This window comes from Mustelus asterias, chromosome 3 (assembly GCF_964213995.1).
Source record: "Mustelus asterias chromosome 3, sMusAst1.hap1.1, whole genome shotgun sequence".
Classification (NCBI taxonomy): Eukaryota; Metazoa; Chordata; class Chondrichthyes; order Carcharhiniformes; family Triakidae; genus Mustelus; species Mustelus asterias.
This window is the reverse complement of record NC_135803.1, coordinates 70,885,788-70,895,819: the sequence shown is the minus strand read 5'-3', so window position 1 is coordinate 70,895,819 and position 10,032 is coordinate 70,885,788. Positions and strand designations below refer to the sequence as shown.

The 10,032-nt window shown below is 42.2% G+C and overlaps 1 protein-coding gene across 3 annotated transcripts in view; it reads right to left on the bottom strand.

Annotated features, from left to right (window-relative positions):
• Nucleotides 1-5,016: 5,016 nt before the first annotated feature.
• atg16l1 (ATG16 autophagy related 16-like 1 (S. cerevisiae)) overlaps nucleotides 5,017-10,032 on the bottom strand; it is a 40,455-nt gene continuing 35,439 nt past the window's right edge. For all 3 annotated transcript variants that reach the window (XM_078209147.1, XM_078209148.1, XM_078209149.1), the window contains one exon: nucleotides 5,017-9,083. In XM_078209147.1, coding sequence (XP_078065273.1) covers nucleotides 8,990-9,083 — 94 coding nt within the window. In that variant the 3' untranslated portion in view covers nucleotides 5,017-8,989. The remainder of the gene's footprint in view (nucleotides 9,084-10,032) is intronic.

Below are 10,032 nucleotides of genomic sequence, written 5' to 3'. Positions count from 1 at the left end.
CCATATTAATTGATCGAGTTTTATTTTTCACTAGAAAATACACATCCATGGATTTTCTGTCGTCATTGCATATTTAATGACTGAGCTTACACAGGTCCATGGGGTAGATACTCGGATGTATATCTGCTCGAGATGGTGCACCTTTTTTGTAGACTTAGGTCATCTGACAGCAAATGAATCTGGGTAGTAAAATGATGGTTTTGATAGAGTTGGGAGTCCTCCTTTGATTAGGGAGCTGGATAAACACTTGGGGGGGAAAAAAGTTCATACTTGAAAGAGTGCATTTAATGGGAAAGTTCCTTTAAAGACAGCACAGGCATGTTGGACCAAATTAGCTCCTTCTGTAGTGTCAAATTCTACAATCTGGTAATCCAGCTCATACTTTATGAATGCCTTTTGGGTCATCATCGGAAGCAAGTACACTGTTCAAGGGATTTGTTGAGCAGAATTGTCAAAAAAGGAGGGGTGGAGTGGGCAGGTCCCATTGGTGAAACTCATATATGGATGAGTCTTGGAAGAGACATTTAGTTTGGACATGGTTGAATTCCACCCCCATTCAACATTGTAAAGTATTAACAATCTTGCACAAAACTTGCTCCAAATACATAAAAGGCACTTGAGATTGCAGTCTGGGAATTCCTTCCTGCTTTACACAGGTGGATAGCATTCTGGAATGTGGACGATGTCTTACGTGATAAACTTGAATTCAGTACATGCGCCAACAATCCAGACTCTTCCAGAATAGTGGTTGAATCCTGCCCCCCCCCCCCCCCCAACCCCCAACCAACCAACCAACCAGGTACAAATGGGACCAAATCTCTCATTGAGCAGGCTGTGAAATTAGTAACAATAATTTGCTTTATGTAGCAACTTTAATGTAATAAAATGTCCCACAGCTTTTCACAGGGGGATTATAAAATATTTGACACCCAGCCACCAAAGTAGATATTAGGAAAGATGGACAAAAGGTTGATCAAAGTGGTCAGTTTTAAGGAGTATTTTTAAGGTGAAAAGAGAGGTAGAGGTGGAGAGGTTCAAGGAGGGAATTCCAGAGCCAGGACCTAGGCAGCTTTATGCACAGCCTGCTGTGCGGGAGCAATTAAGGTCAGGGATGCTCAAGAGGCCATGTTAAAGAAGTGTGATTATCTCAGAGTATTGAAGGGCTGAAGGAGATTAGAGAGATGGGAGGAGCAAGGCAATGGAGGGATCTGAAAACAAGGATGAGAATTCTAAAAGCAAGGCATTACTTAACCAGGAGCTAATGTAGGTCAGTGAGCCCAGAAATGATGGATTAATTGGACTTAATATGCGTAAGGATGGGAGAGGCTTGGATTTCAAATTTATGGAATATAGAATATGGAAGTCCTCGGAAACAGAGTTTGGATGCCAGAGCAGTGTCGAGAGACCAAATATTATTTCTCTACGCTGGTGATTTTTGCAATTAATCAACTTACTCACTGTTCTATCTTGAAAAGAATTATCCAAGCAGTTTCATAAGGTTCAGGGATTGAAAAGTATTTAAAAACATTTGATGAATTAAATACATTTTATTTATTTTCTCTCAGGAATAGGGATTCATCAGTGACCAGGACCCTTGTCTGGTAAAGCTAAGAATATCTCTAATCCTGCTTATCAGAATCTGCCTGACTCATCAGCCACTGTATTACTGGAATATTTTTTTCATCACTTGGCCTAGAACAGAATGTCCTGGTAACTATAAACAAATGTAGTTATATAAGTGAGGCTGAAAGAAGCTTAATAGTTAGGCTTCTCCCTCTTCCCACTGCAAATGTTCTATTTTATCAATACTATTACACTCTCTGCTCCTTGAATTTCCCTCCCAGTTCCTTCTAATATACTTCTTCCTCCCCACATTGAAATCATGACAACTACACATTTCCTATATACTCTAAGGGTCTCCAACCTGTGCAATTCTCCCTTCAATAATCCATAGCTAATTATTTCTTCCAAGTCTCTCTTCAACCTTGGTGTTCAGCACCATGAGCACTGACAATTATGAAGTAGCAGTGAAGAGGAAAATAATGTACACATCAAGAGAAAATGTGGAAAGGAGAGCAAGTCAGCCCTGGATGGAAAAAGGCAACAGAAATATAGGATGTAAAGGATATTGGGCATGATGTGGAGATGCCGGCGTTGGACTGGGGTAAACACAGTAAGAAGTTTAACAACACCAGGTTAAATTGGTAGCAAAAGCCACACAAGCTTTCGGAGCTCTAAGCCCCTTCTTCAGGTGAGTGGGAATTCTGTTCACAAACAGAGCTTATAAAGACACAAACTCAATTTACATGAATAATGGTTGGAATGCGAATACTTACAACTAATCAAGTTTTAAGAAACAAAACAATGTGAATGGAGAGAGCATCAAGACAGGCTAAAAAGATGTGTATTGTCTCCAGACAAGACAGTTTCACTGGCTGTCTTGTCTGGAGACAATACACATCTTTTTAGCCTGTCTTGATGCTCTCTCCATTCACATTGTTTTGTTTCTTAAAGACTTGATTAGTTGTAAGTATTCGCATTCCAACCATTATTCATGTAAATCGAGTTTGTGTCTTTATAAGCTCTGTTTGTGAACAGAATTCCCACTCACCTGAAGAAGGGGCTTAGAGCTCCGAAAGCTTGTGTGGCTTTTGCTACCAAATAAACCTGTTGGACTTTAACCTGGTGTTGAGGATATTGGGATCAGGCAGAGATGCACTATAAAGGTTGATGGAGAGGCTGGTTAGAGACAATTTGTGTGTGTGTAATGTCTTTTAACATTCATGGTCATGGAAGGATTTGAAACCAATATAGGCCAGCGAGCACAGTGGTGATAGGGCAATGGGACTTGTTACAAGTTAATACGTGGCAGCAGTTTTGGAACACCTCAATTTTATGGAGGGTAGAGTGTGGGAGATGAACCATAAATGCGTTGGAATAGTCAAAAAGAGGAAACAAAGGCATGGATGAAGCTTTCAGTAGCAAATGAGACAGCAGTGCAGTGATAATGTCACAAATAGTAATCGAGATCCAGGCTAATGCTCTGGGGAAATGGGTTTAAATACCACTCTGTTAACTTGTGGAATTTAAATGCAATTAATAAATTTTATAAATCTGGCCTCAGTAATGACAATCATGAATCCATCATCAATTGTCACCAAAACCCATTTAGCTCATTAATGGCCCCTTGAGGAAGGAAATCTGTCGATCTTCTGTCGATCTTACCTAGCTTGGCCTACATTTAACTCCAGACCCACAGCACAGCAGTGTAGTCAACTCAACTACCGTCTGAAATGGCCTGGCAAATCATTCATCTCAAGGGCAATTAGGGATAGATGACAAACACTGGCTTTGCCAGCAATGCCCACATAACATGAAAAAAGAATGATGATGAACTGTTTGAATTTTTTTTAAAATCAAGACCTGCATTACAGGACCAGAGAGCTAAAGTACAGGAGATAGGACATGATCACAGCATCACACAGGAGTGATTGGACATCTTCACTTCTGGAGAAAAGATGTAGAAATATTGATTTAGGAAGTTGTCAGGATATTTCCAGCTTGTTCAAAAACCTTACCTGACCCAGAGTGTAACTTTAATTCTCTACTTAGCCCCAAGCCATGCTCTGGTCACCACACTTCAGGAAGGATATGAAAGGCACTGGAGAAAAAATCCATGAGAATGGTTCCAGGGATGAGAAACTTTTGCTACTTGGATTAGAAAAGCAGGGGCTGTACTTTTTGGAAAAATAGATTGCAAGATTTGGTAGAAGTGTTCAAAATCATGAGGTGTATGGACAAGATCGATAGAATGTGTTCCTATTGACAGAAGGGTTAAGAACAAGAGGGCACCAAACTAAGGCAAATGGCAAAAGCACCAGAAAGATGAACCATAGAATCCCAACAGTGCAGAAAAAGGCCACTTGACTCAGAATTTGCACCGACTTTCCGAAGGAGCATCCCACCCATGCTCTCCCCTCTGTCCTATCCCCCCATATTTACCGTGACTAATCCATCCAACCTGCACATCTTTGGACTGTGGGAGGAAACTGGAGCACCAGGAAGAAACCCACGCAGACACGGGGAGAACGTGCAAACTCCACACTAACATTGAGAAAAGCTTTTGACCCAGCGAGTGTTTAGGATCTAGAAATCACAGCTTGAGAGTGTGGTGGGGGCAGATTCAATCGTGGATTTTGAAAAGGATGTGGATAATTATCTGGAAAGAATTTAAGTGATGGGGAAAAGGCAGGGGAGTTGAAGAGACAAGTTGCTCTACCAGAGAGCCGACACGGATAGAAGGGGCCAAACATGAATTACCCAAGTGACCAGTGCCAACGTGTGCTGAGGTGATTAGTGGTGGCAAGTGATTCAAACATTAGTACATCCATTTCTGTCCTTACTCAACAGTCTCCCCTTGCAGAGGGAAGAGTGTGTAAGTAATGATCAGGAATTGTGATCCCCACCGTCCTTGCCCTGTAGATACTATGGCCAAGTGCAGTACCATAGTTCATCAGCTGAGAACAACAAACTTAGCATAAGCAGAGTTTCAAATCCACACAGATCTGCTGTATGGCCCAGGCACAACAGACTCAATGGCCTGCTTCTGTATATCATATCATTTTAGGTCAACCAGTACCACACCAAAACCAAAACTTGGTGTTATGTGCAGCTTTAACTGTGGAGCAGAAAAGGAGGGCGAGGGTTGGCCATGATAAATTGCCCCTTATTGTCTGAGGGTGTGCAAGTTATTTGGATTTGCCATGCTAAAATTATCCCGGTTTAAATATGTGGTGTTATGGGGATAGGGTGGAGGATGGGCCTGGGGGGAATGCTGTATTGAAGAGTTGGTGCAGACGTGATTGGCCAAATGGCCTCCTTCTGCACTGTAGGGATTCTATGATTCCAAGAATTTAAAAACAACTTCACACTCAAATTGTCTCAAACATTTGTACACAAATTTAAACACAAGAGAAAACATCACCTGAAGTTGAAAAGGCAATTCAGAACTTGATGCAGCTTTTAGAATTCACTTTATTTTTTTTATTTAAAAAAAACATTTATAACGAAGCAGCACTGGCAGATTTACAGAGCAAGTTGGTGGTGATTACACAGGACTCAGCCATAACAAGTGAGCCAAATCTCAGCCAGGCAACACGGCAGTTACAATGCCACGTTCTTCAGAAAAAAATATAAAGTGCATGTGGCAAGTACTTTTAAAGCGTCGATACAAACGAGGTAATTGGAACATGCCACTCAACTACACACACAGAACAAAGTTTGGACCCTGCCTTCATTGCTTTCGCCCCAGTTCACAAGCACAAATCTGTCTGCAGTCACAGTGCAAGCAATTTCTTAATGGTGCATTTGGTAAAACCGTTGTAACCAAGGAAGGTTTGGGGTCTGAGTGTTCAACTACAGCAGGAGACACTTTTTTGCTCTTATCTCAATTCAGAGTGGGCTGCACTGACAACAGGCTGGACGTGCAATGGGTATCCACAACAAAACTGAACTCTCTTCCATGTGGATCAGTAATAATGAAAAGTTCCAGGTGTTTGAACATTCAATATGCAACTTTGAGGGGCAAGTATGAAGTCTTGACCTTAAGAGCATGTAAATGTGCATACCACCCACCTCCCCAACAGAAACGAGATTGAAAGGCTGCTCAATATGAGCATTGTTACACATGGAACAGAGTTACACGGCGAATGCTCACAAAATGAACAGCTCCTTCAGTACTGCCAAAACTCATTGTGATGGGCAAACAGCAAAGAATTGACAGATTGATGCACCTCTGGGAAAATACTGAGGAAGAGCTCCTCATCTTTCATTTAGGCACTTTATAGCCTTCATGACTCAATAATTTCAGACCAAAATCTTGCTGCCCATTTTGCTTCCTTTCCTTAGCATATTTCCGTTTCTTTTGCTTGCAATCAGCAGCACACCTGCTCTAGGCACCAATTATTTATTTTCTTGCCCTATTATCATTTTCTGTGGCCCTGGCACTAACGCTTCTGTCTTTTAGTCTCTCCCACCTTCTACCCTATCACAGACCATCCTTCGGTACTTGTCCACCCACCCCCTGGTCAAAACCTAGCACACTTCTAACATTTCCCAGTTCTGATGGGAGATCTCAGGGCCCGAAATGTTAACTGTTTCTCTCTTCACAGATGCTACCTTACCTTAAGCTGAGTGTATCTAGCATTTTGTTTTCATTTCAGATTTCCAGCATCTGCAGTATTCTGTTTTTTGATATATGGAAATTGTTGTCGAAGGCTTTATTTTGATTAAATGTGGGACTGCCTGATGCAGTGGATTAGCTCTTGGCCTTTATGAACATGGGTTTAAATCCAGAAAGACTGATAGGATGGAAATTTGAAAGTTTGTACTTTTTAAAAAAACTTTAAAACTCATGTGAGCTGAGTTTGCACAGTCTCAGCTCCTGGTGAAAATTGGGCCCAGCTCAAACAATCTGCCAACCACACATTTCAGACTAAAGCTGAAACATACGGGAACAGAAGGAGATTTACTCTATATTTAAACTGTGTATTGGACTCAGCTCAGGTTCAATATGGGTTTGATACAGAGTAAAGTTAGAGTTGCAGCAAGTACTTCCAGGTTTGATAAGAATACTGACCCCTTGACATTGCCTCATCAGGCATTCTAATATCATGCACAACTTGGGCTAAATGCACAATGAAGGTCCCTCTGCAATGTCTTAAACTCTCAGATCAGATGCCACTTGTGTTATGGAGTAAAGCTCCCTTTACACTTTTCCACAAAGCATTCCAGGACCAGGTACAGCATTGGGTCAGCATGAACAAAATGATTTCCTCTTAACCTCGGGTGGAGTACTTCCACTGTGCTGTTGAAAAGTTTCTCCATGCAACATATCAGGTTCTAAACCAGTCAGTCAAGTGCAAATAATGGGTAATCTCGCACCTAATAGGGGCTTGGCTGCAAGTGTCATTCCACACAAGATACATTTGACCAGCCCTCATCCCATTGGCTCGGATCAGACTTGAACCCAGATCCCAGAAGTCCACATTACAGAGACTATAATCGGCTCTCCAGCAATTGTGTGTTATGGCAAAGTGTCTACAGCGACTAACGAGCCTTCTCTCTGCTGCCAGAGTCTGCTGTTTTTGCAGCAATTTATTTTCATCTCCGCCATCAGTGAGCATCTGTACAAAGCACAACATGTATTTGTGAACACTCCATTAGTCAGCTGCTGAATAGTGCAAACACTGCTTAGTAAAAGCAGATTGTTCTTCAGTTTGGTATGGGCTGTTAGAATGAGAGGTGCTGTTGATATGGATTGCACACAGTAGTTCATTTAAAAACTTGGATCTGAGCTCGAGCTGCATGAAGTTTTAATGAGTGCATATCTTGAAGCTTCCTGTCGAAGTTTGCTTTATATTTAGTAATGATCAGTACCTTTACAACATGTGCTGCCTGAAAATTATCTTAGACAGAGCTTTTTTTCCCTCTTCTAAAGGTGCCAACTCTTGTTAGCATACAGTTTCATAGGCATCTTCCAGGATTTTTGAGTGCTCAGTTTAAATGTGCGTGCCTAGACTGAGAATGCTGGCAGACCATGGGGTTAGCAAAACTAAACTCTCCCCCCACCCTACCCAATGCCCATACTTTCTAATCAGTCACTCAGCAATGATCAGACATGGGAATCCTGGCTGATTTTTCCTCTACCTAGCCCAGGAGCACCAAGGACAACTATAAGGCTCCAAACTAATGCCTCAAATGCCAGCTAAGATAACAAGCTGAGAATCCATCCTGGGATCTTCTCATCTGTGTTTTTTAGTGTTACCCTGGCAGTGTCCTCAGTAATTAATCTTCGGAAAAGACATTTTGAATGTGAGACTGTTCTGACTGCGCCAGAGACACATTCCAAAGTGCAGAGTCTAGGAGCTGCTCCTCTGTACAAAGGATACAAATTAAAGAGAGTGTGGGGAGATCAACTTACCGAACAGAGGGAAGATGATCAAGCAATATGTTACCTTGTTAACTTAGAGCACATCATGAAAAGCAGAATGCAAGATTAAATAGAGTGAGGAGAGAGATTGATCAGTGATTACTGAAGATAAACAGAGGATATAATTAGATACATTTGGGCAAAGTGCATCAGTATGTTACTAAAGATAAACAGAACAAAATTATGTAGCTTGGTTATCAGTGCCAGTGTGTGTATATTCCCCACCTGAAAAGATTCTGCAATTCAACTCTGATGGGAAATAAATGCGGCCTTTTTCCATTGTGGTCCATATGCAAAAAAATAAGTGCAAAAAGAATTGCTTGTTCTTTCGGTAAATTGCTCTTTTGGGGAAACCTTCTCACATACGGTTTACAGCTCCCTAAAGGAAAAGCAAACTACACAACATCACCCTTCCCCCCCTATTACAGCACATCAAACCATCACTTCAAGCTACTTCACCAGAGAACTTAAATAATCAAACACATACCATCTGTCACTACCCCATACTATCAGAACATTTCTTTCTCATGTCTTCCAAAGAAATTAAGATCAACATACTTATCCAGGTCAGAAGGGAGAGCGTAGGGAGGGAGGCAAAGCAGACACAATGGCAATAACCACTACCATTGATATGGCAGCAGGAAGCCACGGACAGAGTAAACAACTGGGCACCTTAGGTGGCTAACCCATGTCAAGTAGGATGGCTCCACATCCCTAAGTCGATCACAGCAGCTGGTACACAGCACAGACCCTCCATGCAGTTCCTAAAGCGATATACTCCAGCAGGTGGAGAGTGTGCTTCTCATGAATGACTGTAAATGTACAAGAGTTCACCGCTGTTGTCTGACTGCCCTTTCAGTGATGCTGATGTACGAAAGGAGGCTCACTCTGCCACACTGCGTGCCATGGTTTGGACCATGCTACAGACCAACCTCCTGCGTGGGGCTGGAAGTTGTGTGTATATAAGGGACCGCCTGGTCATCTTCCAATCACGTCAAATTAAACCTCTGACCAAAGCACCACACGGCTTCCTTTGTCCACACTGATCACATGCTCTCCAGACGGCGACCACGACACTGCATTTACAGAGGAGCTGAACCAGGAGAAGAAAAAAAAGTACGAGTAAGGATTAGAGATACTCTTCAGCCCTTTTATCACCCCTAGCTGAGCTGGCTGGGTCTCACCTTCCGCCCTTTGCCAGACTGAGCTCATCTGAAACTCTTCAGGAGAATTAGGAGGCAAGTTTAGAAAAATGACACTTATAAAGAATCAGACTCTTGCAAAGCACATCGCAAGCAACTGAATCATTTATTTGCTACAAATAATGAACTGGAGCTTGAACTCTCAATCCTCTGACCCAGGGGTTGAAGTGCTATGAACTGAGATTAACTGGCACAATTTGGGAATCTAAAGAGGGGAGAATTGTACTTTACATATCTCCAGTTCCATCTGCCCCATAGTAAACAGCACAATAAATGTGCAGTTGTTCTCTGACTGCCCAGTGATGTTGCTGCACAGTGCTCTTAATCTTTTTTTGGTGCAGGGTAAGTGGACAAATCAAACACCACTCTCCTATGGGTTGGGTTTGCATTCCAGTAGCTGAGGGTGAGGTGATGGGAGGAATAAACAGGATGCCCCTGAGAAGTTCCAACATGGCAAACCAAATGCTGGAAGATCAGGAATCATATCAACCCCATGACAGACTGAGTAATCATACTCCTGGGCACTCCTGATAGCTAACCTAGCTTTCTGATCTAACTCGCAAGTCCTGTCACAAATATTCTGTGATAATAGAGTATGCAACTTTAGCTGGTTTAACTCCAGAAGTATCCTCAGAAAATACTGCCTGTGGAACAGGAGATGACAGGATTTCATTATTAGTCAGGATGACACTTCAGAATCAATGTCTACTAACTCTCCTCGGCCAGTGCCTGTCTGAGGACTTCAGGTGTAGGGTCAGTTGTAACGCCCTTTACGGTATTTTGGACACTGGCACTGTAGGCTCATACATGAAGCAAAACCACTTGGGCAGTGGTAAGGAC